Raw genomic sequence first — 16,457 nt, forward strand, 5'->3', positions numbered from 1 at the left:
TCGCCAAATTACACGTGGTATTAATTTGATCGGCTCAGATTAGCTCGCAGTGACAATGGAGCGTTGCCGCTCAGCCCGCGGTCGGGCTCTCAGTACCAGGTGAGGTCCTGATGACCGCGCACCAAGAACATCACTTGCCAGATCTACGCTCTGTCACTGCTGTGAACCCTTCCCTTTAAGGAGCATTAGAAGTAATTTAAAATGCAGATGACTCCAAGTCCAAGAGCGACCTCTTTCCCTCCCCCTTTTTCCTAGGGACAGATCCTGGTGACATTACACTTCCCACCCTCTCCCTCCGAGCTCAGCTGGCTACAGAAGTTAAAATGGAAACCGCAGGACAAAGCAGCAGAGCAGAAGCCTGTGGCATTGCACAGCACCTGCGTTTTAAGCTGCAGGTGCTTTTTCCTGTACAGTTTTTTTTTGTTGTTTCTAACCAAACCCAGAGACTAAGGAATAGTTTACTCCTGTAACTGTTGAGGTAGATGCTAGTCACATCCTGCTCTTCCATGCTTCAGCTACCGAGACCCCTTGGGAAGGGGAGAGGTTTCTAGCCTCCGGATCAGTCAGTGGCTTCTAAAAATACGGAGACAAGCAAGCAGGCATTTAAAGGAACAAGCCTGGTATCTTTAAAGAATCAGGGAATGATGTATTGCTTTCACTCCCTATTCATCCCAACCACGACTGCGTGCGATGGTCCACAAGATCAAGTACTTGGAAGGGTTAAAAACCAACCAAAGAAACCAAGCTGCATTCATTCCCGCTAGCTCTTACAATGCCTGTACAGTACAGCGGTGATTACTGACTACAGCAAATAAGCAGTCTCAGATAATGATAATCAATTAATTGGGCATCACAAGGAAGAATGAAATGAGATTTGCTTTCTTGTAAGCTGCCCGGAAGGTAAAATTGCTCTAAATATGCTTCCAAGGCTCAGGGCTGCACATCTCTTCTGTCATTTCTCGGTCATCTTTTAGCAACACCACTAGCGCCCAGAGCACAAGCAGCTGGAGCCCTTTCTACCTCGTATGAAACATTACCGTCTCTGAAGAGATCACCTTGTTTGCAGTCATGAAAGTCCAAATGAATAGAACAGAAAAAGAATTTTAATCTCCTTTTAATTATTTTTAAATGCTCACTTGACGCTATCAGAGGAGGCGATGGAAAGGCTGCCGGTTTGGAAGGAGTGAAAACCTCCGCCTGAGCGGAGAGCCCGCAGTGGCTGGCGATGCGATGCCCCTCCATTGCAGGGAGCAGAGCCCGGCGCTGCCTTCTGGAGACCTTTGCCTTGTCCATAGCAGATCTGCCTCATCACAAGCCTTCTCCTGGCCCCACCGTGCCTGCAGCTTCTCTCCAAAGCCGCTCTGAAGAACCCAAGACAGCAAACTCAAACTCTGCCAGTAGCTTATTCCTTCAGAACAAACCCGATGTGAGTCCGCCGACTTTGGCAAAGCTACCACAGATCTACACCAAGATGAAAGAAACATGCTCCCTGAGACCAATGCACACAAATTAGTCTAGTTTTGGTTATTTTGATCAAGCTCACCTGGATTTGCCCAGAATAAGCAGAGACACAGCAAGGCAAATGGTGGAATCTGTGCAGCTCTTTTGAGGCTGGTGTAGCTCATTAAGCCAAATCCTCAATCAGGAGTGATCCATCAGTCATGACACTTTACACTTTCTCTGGTCCCCTTCCTCCCTAAATGATTTAAAGGATATAAAAACCTACTGCAAAGCTACAAAAGTAAGGGGTAGGGGAGAAAGGACATGCAAGTTTAACGCAAGCCCCAGAGCAGAGGGGAAATACCTTCCTGTGTAATGTTTTGATAGTCAAAAACCACAATCACCTCTATTGTAATTACTCTGGACAAAATATTACGGCTTATCAATGCAAACTTTCAGCATGACTACTACAGTATCAACTGTGTACTATAAAGCAATGCTGATGAACGCCAAACAAGCTCTAAAAATATGACAGACAATACAAACTTCTCCACTTACACCATAATTCAAATTACAGTGATCTTTCGCTAAAGTGCACTCTTGAATGCTGGAATGATAGAGCTATAATTGTAATGGAGTCATTTAATTTTGATTTGGATGAAACAGAGAGCATGAAGCAGACAAGGCATAAAACACCACTACTCACATAAAGGTTAAGCAGCTGGTCATTAAGTGAATTGATTTGGAGTGCTTAAGTAATCTTGTCATTTAAGTCAGAATCCGACTTTTTATCTAATTTACACTAGAGTATCTCCAAACCCCATTGCGCTGGTCACAGGCCACCAGTCAGTTTTCAGCTGGGACACTGTGCAGCTCAGTACTTTTGTCCTCTTTGCCCAGCGTCATGGCAGTTTTCATTTGGTGCCACAATTCTGCTTTTGGTACATCACGGCTCTGAGCAATGCCGGAAAAAACAAGGCAGAAGACAGAAATTTCTCCTACCCCACAGGCAGCACCTCTCCATTCCTAGCAAAGGGTGCTGGAGATATGCACAAAAAGATGACAACTGAGCTATCACAGCTCCTAAAATGAATGCAGTAACTCCTGCGTGAATGCTCTTACAAGACTGCACAAACAAGTTAAGGCTACGTATTTATTCACTGCTCCATCTGAAGAGCTGCCTCGCTGCTCGGATTCACAGCTGGGCATCTCTGAGCACCCCGACAGACAGAAAGTTGATTTCTGGTTCAGTAAGTTTGTCACGCTCACCCGTGAGCAAGCGACGTGCCTGGGAGCAAGCCAGGCCAGCAGTGCGAGCGCCTTCCTGATCTCTGCAATCGTCTTATGCCCTGAAGAACAAGCTTTGACAACTTCTCTCACAACGCCATGTTCTGCATATTATGAATAACAACGCTGTCCTAGACAGACAGTTTCTCGCTGCAGGACAGTCAAGATGGACGCACAGCACGGGAACGTGCTCCTCCTCAGGCAGCTGGAGAGCCAGACCATCGCTCCACACGCAGGAACGGGAGCTGTGCGTTAATCAGACAGCTTCTGCCAGAGAGGGAGTTCACATCTACTCGCCTAAAGCGGGCAGACAGCGTTTGGGAGATCGAGCTATGCAGCCGTGGTTTTGTGTTAAGAAAGCCCCTCTCTGCTCACCTTTTCCCCCTCTCTGCATTTGATCCCGAGTACAGCGTATGCACAAATTCCAGGACCAAACCCAGCTCTGGTACAAGCCTGTTTTTCCAACGTTTCTCTCTCCCCTGCTCCACTACAGAGCAGACCAACAGACATCAGCGAGGGCGGCAGGACACGGTGAGGTTTGCTCCGCTCGAGCGGACCAGACCGCGGGCAGAAGCCCCTGCAGAGCTGTTAACGTTTACACCCAGGCTGAGCCCGAGATCCCCAGCTTCAAGGGGAAGCAGAGAACACAGGATCAGGCCACCCTGTACATCACCACCTCTCATCCCTGCAGCTCTGACACCCTGCACAATGTCCAAAACATTAGGCTGAAGTGTTTGTACCTTAACCCCAGGGAAATCCTCCAAAGACTGCCCTTCAGCATCGCTGAAGGCTATCCACTCTTCATTTCCCCCCCTCCCAAATACAGCATGCAAGGACAAATGAGCACTTGCTTCATTTTAAGACCTCCAAAGGAATTATTACAGCTGTATTGTAAATCACTCTACGACTCTTCCCCAGGAAGATGTTTCCACCACTGCTACGTGGGTCCTAAACCCTTCCCAGACATAACATGAGCACAGGAGGTCCAGAAGACGCCAGCACAGCTGGGTGAGCGATGAAACTGTTGTTTAAAGAAGTTCACCTCACAAACAGACCATTTCTAGGCTTCTTTTTCCTATCGAGATCACATTAGCAAAACATAGCTGTTGTCACAGAACAACCCCTTGGCAAACTGCATCCTACAGGAATTATTTCTGTGCAGGAAGCACTTAGTTTCACTCAATATTAACGGTGTCTAAAAGAAAGACATCATGTACGTTGTATTAGAGAACAAACAGAAAGTGATGTGAATTACCCAGCAGAGTGGGTTGAATTAGAGATGAAGTCATTTAGCAGACCAGAGACACCTGGTTTCTACCCATCCCAATGCTGTAGCCAAAAATAGAGGGTGGTTTTTGGGTTTTTTTTGGTTTTTTGGTGTTGGTTTTTGTTTTGGTTTTTTTTTTTACAATCTTCAGGGCACAAAATTGCAGACTAACTTCAGAAAGCTTACACCATTGCTGTCCTGTCATTAGGAACAACAACAATAAAAGAATTCCTACAAATCTTTCCTCTGGTCTCAAGACCACTGGGAACTCACTTCCAGCCTGGAAGACGTGTCCTTGCCTGGGGCACAGATTTAAAGACGGGGCAGGGAGCACGCAGGTTGGCTGTGAAGATGCTCTTCAAAGCCATGCAAGATTAATGCACCGTTGGAGGAACGCACCACATGAAGCAGGCTGCCAACAGAAGTGCTTTAGCTTATTATGGAAGAATTAAAGCACAAACAGCTGCAAAACAGTCTCATCACCCCACATTCCTGCTCTCCACGCACTGCCTACAAATTGCAGCCCTAAAATTCAATTCTCCAGCTCAATAGGTTTGTGCCTGGCACTGCTGTGCCATGGGAACCCCCTGAGCTGAGCCCACCAGCCACGGGATTGTATCTGTGAGGGATTTGGATCAGTCAGACATGGATTTTGCCTCAAAACAGTCGGCTTCAGGTGAAAACCCCACAGTTTATGGAGCTCCCCCCCAGCCTTCCATGCAAGCTTTAATCGGTAGCACCCCAGCCATTGTGTACAACAGGTCTCCGGGACGTATGGAAACGCGCTGCGGGAAGAGCCGGGGGGGCACTTCAGTTGTGTAACTGTTCTCCTTCTCCCCTGAGACAGTCAGCGGGGACCTGGGATCTGCTTTGGGCACTAGGCAGTCCTGGGGAGGGGGGAGCGGTGTTCTGCTTCTCCGTGCCTCAGTTTCTCCACCTTTGGGAGGAGAAAACACGGTATAGCGGCTAAAGTGCATGCTTTAAAACCTGGCTCAAGCAGATTTCCAACTTCCACAAGCGTCCTCGACTGTAAGAAAGACACGAGCAGCATCGCTACGTTTCAGAGACGTTGTAATAAAAAATAAAGTATCGCTTGGCCCAGGGGAACGAACTTGCCACGTCAAGAACTGCAGCCGCTGCCGAGCTGACCCCGGCCGCTAATTACCGCCCGTGCCGGCGGCGGGCTCCGTTATTGTCGCTGTAAACTTTCCGGCTCGGCTTCACGCACTGCTGGTGCCCGTTCGCCGGCGGGACGAGCCCGGTACCTGCGGCGCGATACAAACCCGGAGCCGCTCGGCTCCGCGCAGCGATGGGGGTGCAGGTTCCCCCCCCCTCAAACCGCCGCGTCCCGGAGACGGGGACCCCAGGGGCTCCCGTCCCACCGGGTGAAGCGGGATGGAGCAGTGACCAGAGCCGGAGGGGGTGAAGCAGGACGGGGCGCACAGCCACACCGCCCGGGGCAGGGGGGGAGGCACCGGGGACACACACACGCACACACACGCACACCCGCCGGCTCCGGAGGCGCAAAGCGGGCCGGGGCTCACTGCGGGCCGGGGATGAAGCAGAGCCCAGGACGGCGGGGGGGAGGCGGGACGGAGCGCACGGCGGCCAAACGCCGGGACGGGACGGGCACAGCAGCCGCAGCCCGGTCCGGAGCCGCCTTACCTTGACGGCCTCGGCGTGGGTCACCCTGTCCAAGGACTTGCCGTTGACACCCAGGATCTGGTCGCCGACGCGCAACCCCTCCCGCTCCGCCAGGGAGCCCGGTTCGACCAGGGACACGTAGATCCCGACGCCGTGCTCGGCCCCGCCGCGGATGCTGAAGCCCAGGCCCTCGTGGGCCTTGCTCCGCCGCAGGGTCACCTGCCGCAGCTCGCCGGGGACCACCGGCGGCGGGGCGGGGGCCGGCGGGGGGCGGCCGGGCGGCGGCAGGTAGGGCCCCTCGGCCGTGTACTGGTCGAAGAGGAGCTGGTCGGAGCGCGGCAGGACGAGGCGGAGCAGCGGCAGGAGCTGCCGGCGGCGGGGCCCGTCGAGGAGGGCGCGGAGGGAGCGCACCAGGTCGCAGACGTTGCGGCGGCCGTGGTAGGCGTTGAGGCAGAGGATGAAGCGCTCCCGCTCCGCCTCGCTCAGCAGCGCCGTCAGCGCCTGGTGCAGCCGCCGCACGTTGGCCGACAGCGGCCGCGGAACCGGCCCCGCCGCCGAGCCCAGCGAGCCCGACGAGGAGGAGGAGGAGTGCACCGACACGCCGTCCAGCTCCGCGCTCATGGCGCCGCACTGGCCAGGACCGGCCAGGACCGACCCGCTCCGGACCCCGCCGCTCCGACCGGCACCGCACGCGCCACTCCACCTGCACGCGCGCTCGCCGGCACCTCGCGGCGGCTCCCCAGGAAGTGACGTGCCCGCCGTTGCCGGGAGACGGGTTATACAGAGCGGCCCCGGCGGCGGGACCGCGCCCCCCCCGCCCCGCCCCAGCGCCCCGCCCCCGCGGGAGCAGCAATTAGCGCGGCCGCTCATTACCGCGCCCCACCGGGGGGGGGGGGGGTACCGGTTTGACGGGGCGGGAGCAGCCCCCCCAGGACCGCACGGGGCTGAGGCCGGCTTGCAGCTCATCGCAGGGGTGAGCCGCGCGGTAACGGCGGCCACCTCGCTCAGGGAGCCGGCCCCGGCGTGAGGCGGCAGCTGCTTCGCTGGAGGAACGGCAGGTCCGGGCGGGCGGCGGCCACAGAAAGTCCTTCCACTCGGCCTCAGACCGGGCCTCCCGCGGGGGCGGATCGCTTTTCCCGGGCCCGTCCGTCCCGCAGGAGGGTTTCCACACCCACGCGGGGCCGGGCACCCCGCACAGCACCCACCACCTCACGCGGGACAGCCGCGCCGGGAGGAATGGGCCGGCGCCCCGGGAGAACAGCCCACAGCCGTCCCGTCCCCGCTATGGCTGCGGTTCCGCTGCCCGGGGTGCCGGAGGGCGGACTCTCGCTATAGCCCTGGCAGGTACAGCCGGTGAGTTATACCGCTGGTAACTCACCCGTTTAGCTGCGGTTCAGCAGAGAACTTCAGCACAGGCTCCATTTTAATGGCAAGTCAACGGGGTTCAGGCACGGGCGTTACTGACAGGGTGTTGAAGCAATTGATGATGTCAGGCTCGGAGTCCAACCCAAACTCCCCACAATTAACCCCCCTTCATTTAGCAAATACTGGCCGAGCCAGCCGCCCCAGAGAGGCCCTTCCTGGGAGGGATCCCGGTGGTCTAGATTGCAAACCAGAGCGCGGATTGGTGCGATTCAAGGGAGCACGTTCTCGCCTGGGATGCTGCCACACACCCAGCCACCCTCTTTTCTGCCTCCACACCCCCAACTTGTGACTTCAGACCCAAAAGTCAAGCATCAGGATTAGAAGTCAGTGCAGAAATCCCAAGACTGACTGCTTTTCCAGTTGCTGGATGAATTCTTTCTTACTACGTGAGTTTTTAGTTTCTTTTGCATCTCTGGAGCACTGAACAAAGACCATTTTCCATCTCAGATATTTGAAATCTTTCTGTCTTCTGTAAAGTGTCTTCTGTCCGCTGCAGTAGAGGAGAATTAAGCCTAATTTATCAGATGCATCTTGATAGCAATAGAATTCATTTTGTTCATGGATATGATGGAAGAGCTTTAACAGCTGCATTACAAGTAGTTTTATGTATTAAAGCTTTGTTGGAGCTTTCAATGCCTTGTTTTAAGCAAAACTAAACAAAGCAGATGATTGCTAATGGAAATTCGGGTTCTAACTGTGGGTGATAAATAAGCAGATGGAACAGTCAACATTACTGGAAAAAGGGACAATATAGGACAGCAAAGTGAGTAAAAACAGAAATACGCCTACATCAGCCAAACAAAATAAGAGAAGGGCAAACAAGGTATTGCATGTCTTCAAACTGCACTCAAACACAATTTTAATGCTTAGCACCCCGCTGAAAGTCTCCGCTATTTAAAGTACTACTATTCCCACAGCGCAGTGTCTGAGCATCTCCAGCCTTTCTTTATCCTGTGAGAAGACACCAAGCGCGCCCCCACAAGCGGATGCAGACAGAGCTGCCCCTGCGCTAGCCCCAGGCTGGAGCAGCACAGCCAGTCCTTCCCACCTCGGCAGAGCACGGCAGTGCCACAGCCACAGCATGTTCCACGACCGAAGCTGCCCCACCGTAGCGTGTGGTCCCCAATATTTTAACTGCTACTCCAGAAACTCTCACAAAGCCAGTTTCCCATGGCGAGTTCAACCCAATGCTACCCAGCAGAAACACGCACAAGATCCACACAGGTAGCTGCATTTGGAAATAATTGTGTTTTATTGCTGCTACTACAGCCCTGCCAGCAGAAGCTGCTCGTCCTTGGGATGCCCCAGCCAGCTGCTACTTGCCATAGGACAACTCCGAGACATCCCTCTGGAGCAGGGCTGGGTGCGATGCCTGTTCTAGTTTCTGCTCACAGAACACTTACAAAGTTTTAATCCCCAGATGTTTTACAGGTTTAGATTGTTCACACTTTGTGCAAGTTGGATCTCCATCTTACACTGTCCAGGCAGGGACCCCCGCTGCTTTTCCTTTGGAGAAGAAAGGGATCGAGATCTTCTCGTAGAATCTCAGCTTTGAAGTGAAGCTGATTAATTTCTAGGGGCTTTATCCTTTCCACTGCTTTAACCGCTTAAGCCATGCAGTTGAGACAGAGCAGAACATGGCCTTGGGCCAGAGGGGAAAGAGGGGGCTCATCCAGCTCTGGGGCACAGGAGTGTTTCCACACCTGAATAAAACCTCCCTAAGCATTCTCAGCACAAGTACCACTGCTGAACAAATGCCTTGCAGCAGCTCGCGATACCTGCGTAGGGCTACGTGGCTCAGTGGGCCAGATTCCTACAACCATAAATCAAAGCAGTCCTCTCAGAGAGGGAGCTCTGCCAGCTGGGCAGCCGGCAGCAAGTGCTCAGGATGGAAAGTCAATGCCAGGGAAAAACAACATTACTCTGCAAACACCCAGCTAAGTGGTCCTTTGGAGGGGACATTAATGAACGCCAAGGGTCCGTGTGCAATCCTGGGGCGGCTCCTGGCTGAACTGGACCTTTGCTGCACAGACACCGGCAATGAAGCTCCAGCACCCTCACACGCAGCTCAGAGCTGAATTGGAGCAGCTGGACACCGTAGCCCAACTCTCAAACAGCGTTTCAGATCCAACACCTAGCTTGCACAGCAGAGTGCCTTAAAGCTAGCAAAAGCCGAAAAGGTGTTATTAATTTTCTTTTTTAAATCATCCTTGCAGCACAAAATAATCCAATGCATTTGCTAAGTGCCAGATGAATAAATTGCCTAACCTTTCCACTTTAATCCACTGTAATCACTTTCCAGAGCACTCTCTGAAAAGCGAGCTCCATGTTTCCAGAGCAGCTGTGCTCCTAATTAAAAGGCAGTGTAGCAAGAAGACCACGAAACATAATTCTGGTTGGAAATACCTTGCTGCAGAGTCGGAGGACTGAGCTGAACTGCGAGGAGAGCCAGGGAAGAAACGGCAGCTGCCTGTGCTGCTAGGCTCCTTAAGAGAGTATTAGGAGATGGCTGCCTCTTGCCTAAATCCCTGTTTAGCAGATTGGCTCCCAATCCTCTGTCCCTGGCCGGCTGGGCTGGTTTGTGCGGCTCGAACATGTGCTTTCCTCAGCACGGACGAGAATCTGCTGAGTCCTGCAGTGAAGTGCTCTACAGAAACAGCCAATGCAGAGGAAAAAGCATCATGAGGGGTTTCTAACAGAAGTCCTGGGTACCCTGTGTTCCGGCACCACCTCACCAGTTGTCTTGAAGTAAAGCTGAACCCAGCACAATTCAAGCACAAGTTTCCCACCGTGCTGGGTGCTGCACAAACAGTGGAGGCGCGTGCTCCAGCTCTCCAGCTCCAGGTATAACAGGCAGAAGTCGGGTTTAAAGAAAAGCCCTAGGAGCAGTGAGAAACCATGATTTCAAGGGGGAATTTCTAAGCTCCGAGTTATGCGCACAAATGTAATCCAGTCGCAACGGGAATGTTTCCAATTGATGGGCGCTGCCGCGCTTAATCAGACCAAGTTCAATTTGACGCGTCCCAGCGAACAGCCAGCAGTAGATACTTAAGAGCTCGGTTAAAGCAGGCAGAGGAGGCATGGAACTCACACACTTCTTAAATCCTTCGGTGTACCTACAAATCTCTATGCTTATGTTGCTGAGTGCCACACTCGGACTGTTACTGAGCAAAGCCAGCCTGAAGCAGGTTCAATTGGGTGGGAATTTGTTGTTTTCCATCGTGTGAGAGAAGATCAAAGATGAGAATTTTAGCTTCAAACCATGGAGGCATACTGTTTGCATAGGGTGGACACCACAGGATTACAGTTTATCAGGCATTTAGATACTGCCTGGTTTAAAAAAGTTAATCAAATCAGAGCGCAATAGTTTCACCTATATTACTAGAAATATTTTGGTTTAATGCCATTGGAATGCTTTGACACTTATTAAAACCCAAAGTCAAAGCAATTCAAATTTAAATAAAATCACATTTTGGGAAAGCATTTGCTTTAGATAAAGCTACATTTTCTGGTGAAAAAGCCCTTCCAACTAAAAGAAGTTTCACCCAGATTTGCCCGCAGGGATCTCTCTACTGTGCCAACACCACTGAGTGTAACCCCGCACCACAACGCCAGGCGATTTAAGAGCTGCAATCCTCCTCCCCTCTCCAGCAATTTCTTGCACTTACGTTCTCTCCAGTCCCTTTTGAAATGCCTGAAAGAAAAAGCCACTTGCGTCACCGGCTTTTTTTTTTTTCAAACGCCCAGCACAAATCATCTGTAAGTCACGCTGCGGGCCTGGATGTTACGGACAGAAAAAGCAAAGACTTGCTGTGGAACACCAGCCTTTATCATTGCCTGGTCTCTGATTTGGGCACTGCTCGGTGTATAAAGGACACGGAGCCTGTTCATGAAGGTGGGTTGTCCTCAGGCATGAGAGGTGAAGTCTCTGGAGCGGTGGCATAGGCAACGCAAGCAGAAGGAACCAGCCTTAGGGGTGCGAGTAACTAGCTCCACAGGACCTAGGCTGATTACATTAACAGTGGAAATTATCAAACAAGTCCAATATTCTCACTGAGATGAGCTGGGTGGCAGAGGAGGACCAGCTTGATTTGCACGTGCAGCTACAGGATGCTTTGACAGAGGGGAGGGCACAGACTCTTTATCCTCCGTGTTGCCTTTATGCATGATTTGGGGTCCACCTCGCGGTATTGGGTCTGGCTCAGATGGAGTTAATTTTCCCCACAGCAGCCCTCACAGTGCCGTGTATTGGTAGCCAGCAACGCGTTGATAACGCACCGGTGTTTTGGCTGCTGCTGAGCAGCGCCGGCACACATCAAGGCTGTCTCTCCAACATTTCTCCCCGCTTCAGCAGCGGGCAGGGGGTGGGCAGGATCTTGGGAGGGGACACAGCCAGGACAGCTGACCCAAACTGACCAAAGGGAGATTCCATACCACATGACATCTGCTCAGCAATAAGAAGCTGAGAGATAAGGGAAGGAATGGAGGATTTTTTTTTTTAAACAACATTTGTCTTCCAGAGCATACTGAAGCCCTGCTTCCTGGGAAGTGGCCGGACATCACCTGCTGATGGGAAGCAGAGAATAATCTTTTGCTTTTGTGCGCAGCCTTTTGCTGTATTAAACTGCCTTTATCTTGACCCACGAGTTTGGGGTTGGTTTTTTCCATCTTATTTTTCTCCCTTCCCTGCCCTGCTGAGGAGAGGAGTGATAGAGCAGCTTGGTGGACACCTGCAATGCAGCCGAGGTTAAACCACCACACTCGCATGCAGTGGGTGCCTTATTTATGCCTCCAATCCCAAATTCTCCTCCTGCTGGGTACATCACTTCCCCAGCCCAGCGGCCCAATTATTCTCATCCTAGGTGTCTGCACACCAGAGCCTCGACTTCTCCAGGAGCTGCAGCTGAGGCCCCCAAGCCAGCGCAGCAGCCCCTCGCCAGCACAGACATGCTCTCGGTCCCATCATGCGTGAGCTGTGATGCTTACTCTCACTGGAGAGTACCCAATGGATCTGGGGAAGGACAGTCCCTTTCTGAAGAGCTCACTAAATTATCTGACAATTCCAGAACAGACCCGAGTATCGCAGAGCTCATTTGCACACGTTCAGCCTCCCAGCGGGTGGGAAATTCAGGGGCTCCACTCACACTGAGAATTGACAAAATCACACAGAGCTAATCTAATTTGAAGACATTTATCTAATTCAAATAAATTTATCTAAGTCTACTACTTGTGGAAGCCTGTCAGTCTAGCAGGATTTATGGGCTGACCACGTTTGCTGCAGCTGACTGACTGCGGTGGCACACGCTATCCCCGCAGGTTTGCGTCAGGAGCACAACTCGGCCCGGCAAGCGGGATGGCTCAGCTTTGAGGTGTGATTGCACAGATGTGGGGGAACAAACACATCTGGGGAGAAACGCACGGTTACTCCTTACAGCTGCTCCCCGAGACCCTCTGCTTTTCTTTGCATCTGTCACAATAGAGGCTGTCCCGTGTCCTAGGGGCAAATGCAACACAAAAAAACTCACCGGGGAGCAACTCGCTCATGCTGTGACAACCCTGAAATACTGCCAGGGCACCCGGCAGTTCGCTCTTCCTCAGGCATACTCACCACACACAAGGTTTTGCACTGCTGAGGGTTTTGCTCCCTGTTCAACCCTTACCACAGCGTTACGGGGTTGAGGTGTTTGCCGGCTTATGTCGTGGGAGCCTGGAGGTGAGTGAACCTTCCCATGAGCATCTCTCTCCTGGTGAGGATGATTTACACCACGTTTCCTCCACTTAGAGAAGTAATAGGGCTGCAGGGTCACACTCCTCATCAAAAGCATCAGCACTCATCATCTCCAGCCTACAAATCCATCTCTGCTGGGCTGGAGAGGGATGCTCTGTGCTCTGTTGCTACAAGACTGCAAGAAGACAATCAAAAGAACAGAAAAGGTTAATGAGGTACTAATCAGTATCGATTTGTAGTATATAATGCAATAAATACCCGCTACCATGGATTAAATGTAGCAAGGCAAAGACACCTAATCAATCACATCAGCCATTTGATTTTCTTTTTCGGAATTAATTTCATACCATCCGGGCAATGCTGAGAGGTGCCGGAGGACCGATCTCTAGCCTGAGGAGCTCGGCTGGCCCAGCAGCTGCAGCCCCAGCTCCCACCACAGATCAGTAGCCATACCACTACCATGCCAAATCTTGCCGATGGAGCTCTGTGAGGTTTCATTGGAAAGGCCACAGTGCGGAATTAGGAGCACAGAGGGATAGGAAGGAAAGCCAGGACAAGCTTAAATCCTGGATTCTTTCCCTGCAGGCTTTGTTTGCCTCCAGCCCAAAACTCATTTATTTGTAGAAATTAAGCATTTGGTGGCACAAATATTTGCTTTAGCAAAAAAAGCTGCTTGGAATGCTGAAAGTTCTCCTGAAGTGAGAAATGTCCAATAGAAAACAAAAAAGTCTGAGCTGTCATAACATTTCTGAAACTTAGGGAGATGAAAACCAAAGAAACCCCCTACAACCAGGTGTAGGTCCAGCCTCAAGACAGGACGGATGGCAGCACGGTGCTGTGCTGGAGCCTGCGTAACTGCAGAGCACCGGACGGCGTTTCTGGCTGCACCGGACGGGCAAGTGGCTTGGCTGCCAGTAGAGGATGAGACTAATTAAGGCTGTGATCCCCTGACTCACACACACTAATGCCTGTGGATAGATCTCTAATGCTCTCAATTCATGCTCATTAGCACAGACAGCAGAGACAAGACAAGCGTGTTATGTCATCGTTTAAATCCTGTCACATTTCCCCAATGACTCTGATTACATTTTAAAATATTTATTCTCTTCCCCTAAGGCTGGATTGGCTTTCCCAGGAAGCTCTGAACCCAGCAGATTTGCTCCAAGCAAAGCTCTCGCACGTGGCAGCGGTGAACTGATCCCCAGCCCTCCCCTTCCCCGTGCCCTAAGGAAAGCGGAATTCCCCTGGCACGAGCTTCGAAGGCATCAGCTCATCCTTCCCTAATTTTCAACATGACTTTACATCTCAGACTAGAGTTAAGCTGAATATTTCCCAGTCACCTTCACATGAGGAGGAAGAACTGCACCGGTACACGTACGAGTCTGTGGCTGCGCATCTCAGTGCGTCAAGTCATACTCCAGTTAAATAAGTATAAAACACTTCTGCAGGCAGAAGCAGCCAATTTTTCTTGTAAGTCAACTAGCAGGAGTGACAAGAATAAATATTTATGGACACATCCTTCCCTAATCGGTAGCGGCTGTATTTATACCAGCCCTCCCTATCCCCAGAGGGGGTTTCAGCCTTCTGCCCTCCTTGCCCAGTGACCTGTTGGTGACGGGGTGGCTACTCAGCAGCAGCGTAGGGACGTCAAATAAAGTCTTTATGCTTTGAAACCCTGGGGCAGAGCACTACCTTACAGCGCTACTCACAAGCGCTCCTGCTCCTCTCCAAGGGGAGGGAATGTCTCCCACTGAGTTCAATGCAGGCTGGATCAGACCCGTTCACTCTTCCAGCTATTTCCACGATCATTTTGCAGAAGCTACAGGGGGAAGAGACCTGTCCAGGAGCACGAGGGACGGCCCAGAGCGCCCTCGCTAGCCCCCAGCCAGATTCAACCCCACAGTACATCCATCCCATCCCATTCCTGCTTTGTCTCCCCAGCCGGGCTGTAAAATAGATGGTGGTGTAGCCTGAGACCTCTGTGCTTCTGCTGTCCTCCCTTTAGCCCTGCAGACAGCACCAGCAGGCACTTGGAGAGGCTTTTACTGCAGGATCTCCCAGGGGAAGGGCTGAATTGCTTTTGTTACAGCAGTTGTGGATTTTAGACCTTACATATCAAAGTGGGGAAAGGAAGAAATTACAGAAACCTGGATGGAGTCACATCTGCATTAAGAGAATGGATTTACACTAGATGGCACCTGATCTCATCGTTTTAGATGCAAAAAGTAAAGCCACCAGGATTATTATACTGAATGATGTTATTCTTTTCCTAGGAGCTGGCTTTGTGGCCCTCCCCGAGCTCCCAGCAGCAGTCATGCACGAAGCGCAGTGAGCCCAGCAGCCAGCGCGCTGCCGTGAATGTTAAACACCCTTTGCATAACCCCAGTCTGAATCTCTTTGGAGATGCTGAAGTACCCGGGTTTGCTCAGCCCAAGCCGCTTTCCAACAGCCACTTTCAGAGGCTAAAGCGTGCCCAGTCTTTTTTCAGCAACTTGCCAGCCAGGCTTTGTCTAACCTGAAGAACAACCTCGCTCTGTGGAAGCAGAGGGAGTTAGAAGGGCTCCGTCCCTCACCGATATAACTTGGTGTTAAGAGGCAGCAAAGCTGCTACAGGACCATAACGTGGTTAATCCAGAAGATACAAACCACCCACCCTGAACACAGCGCTACCACAACAGCCACTCAGGTGTGTGAGGACACTCCAGCTCCGCTGCAGAGCCTGAGATGTGGCACAGAGACGCCAAACCCAACCGCAAGCTCAAGCCCCTTATCCCAGCCGCATCCCATGGGGACATGAACAGCCCTGTGATAGCTGAAGACACAAAAAAAGCAGCCATGATCTTTGCAGCAATGATGCACGAGCAGCTGGAGGCATGCGTGGATGGAGGGCTTGCAGGAATCACTGCTCCATGCTGCACATGGAACGATTCACAGCGACTTGCTCTGAGAGAAGAGGGAAATGCTGCTGTTTGGGAAGAGGAGAAAAGGATGCTCAGCCTCAGGCTTGCTCCTAATACAGCATCCTCTTTCCCTCTGCCATCAAGAGCCAACACATTGAAGGTGGAAGCTGGTCTCAGTCTGTGGGCACAGCTAGCGAGCATTTCCTCAATGACCAGCCTGAGCTAAAGCTGCCCACCTCATCCAGTTCCTGCCCCTAAATACTATTAATGATATTCTCATCTAAATAAAAGCTGATAAGGGCTAGGTAAAAGCTAAGTGACAAAATGATCCCTCCACAGATTGGTGGCAGAGCCAGCAACAGGTCTCAGCCCAACATCCCAGTCCCTCACCTGGACTATTCTGCCTCTTGGACTCTACCCTGGGCTGGAAAAGAGATTTCTGCTCCTGGTTGCTATGCAGCACCTTTCCAATGAGTCTCAGAGTAAGGTCACTATCACGCTGCTCTGAAGATGTTCACAGGGAAATTATTCTGTCTCTCCCAAGCACAGATAGTCATTGCTTCAGCAGGAGGCAGCAACTAGATTACACGAGATAATTTAGTAGCTGACATTAAAAACATCTCATTTGGCCTGGAATAAAAATATCTTCATTCAGCCTAAGCTATATTAAGATAACTGAATTCATAGTAAGTTTTGAATAGCTGCTCACCTGGGCAGTTGAATGAAGATTGCCTCCTCCAGCCAACATCTCCCTGTCATCACGTCC

General features: G+C 51.7%; 1 protein-coding gene across 5 annotated transcripts in view; it reads right to left on the reverse strand.

Annotated features, from left to right (window-relative positions):
- WHRN (whirlin) overlaps positions 1–6,381 on the reverse strand; it is a 53,307-nt gene extending 46,926 nt beyond the window's left edge. For 3 of the 5 annotated variants that reach the window (XM_054849202.1, XM_054849201.1, XM_054849200.1), the window contains exon 1: positions 5,660–6,381. In XM_054849202.1, the coding sequence (XP_054705177.1) occupies positions 5,660–6,259 (600 nt within the window). In that variant the 5' untranslated portion in view covers positions 6,260–6,381. The remainder of the gene's footprint in view (positions 1–5,659) is intronic. The other 2 variants (XM_054849204.1, XM_054849203.1) reach the window with 2 other exon arrangements.
- Positions 6,382–16,457: the final 10,076 nt, after the last annotated feature.

This window comes from Grus americana, chromosome 20 (assembly GCF_028858705.1).
Source record: "Grus americana isolate bGruAme1 chromosome 20, bGruAme1.mat, whole genome shotgun sequence".
NCBI classification, from domain to species: domain Eukaryota; kingdom Metazoa; phylum Chordata; class Aves; order Gruiformes; family Gruidae; genus Grus; species Grus americana.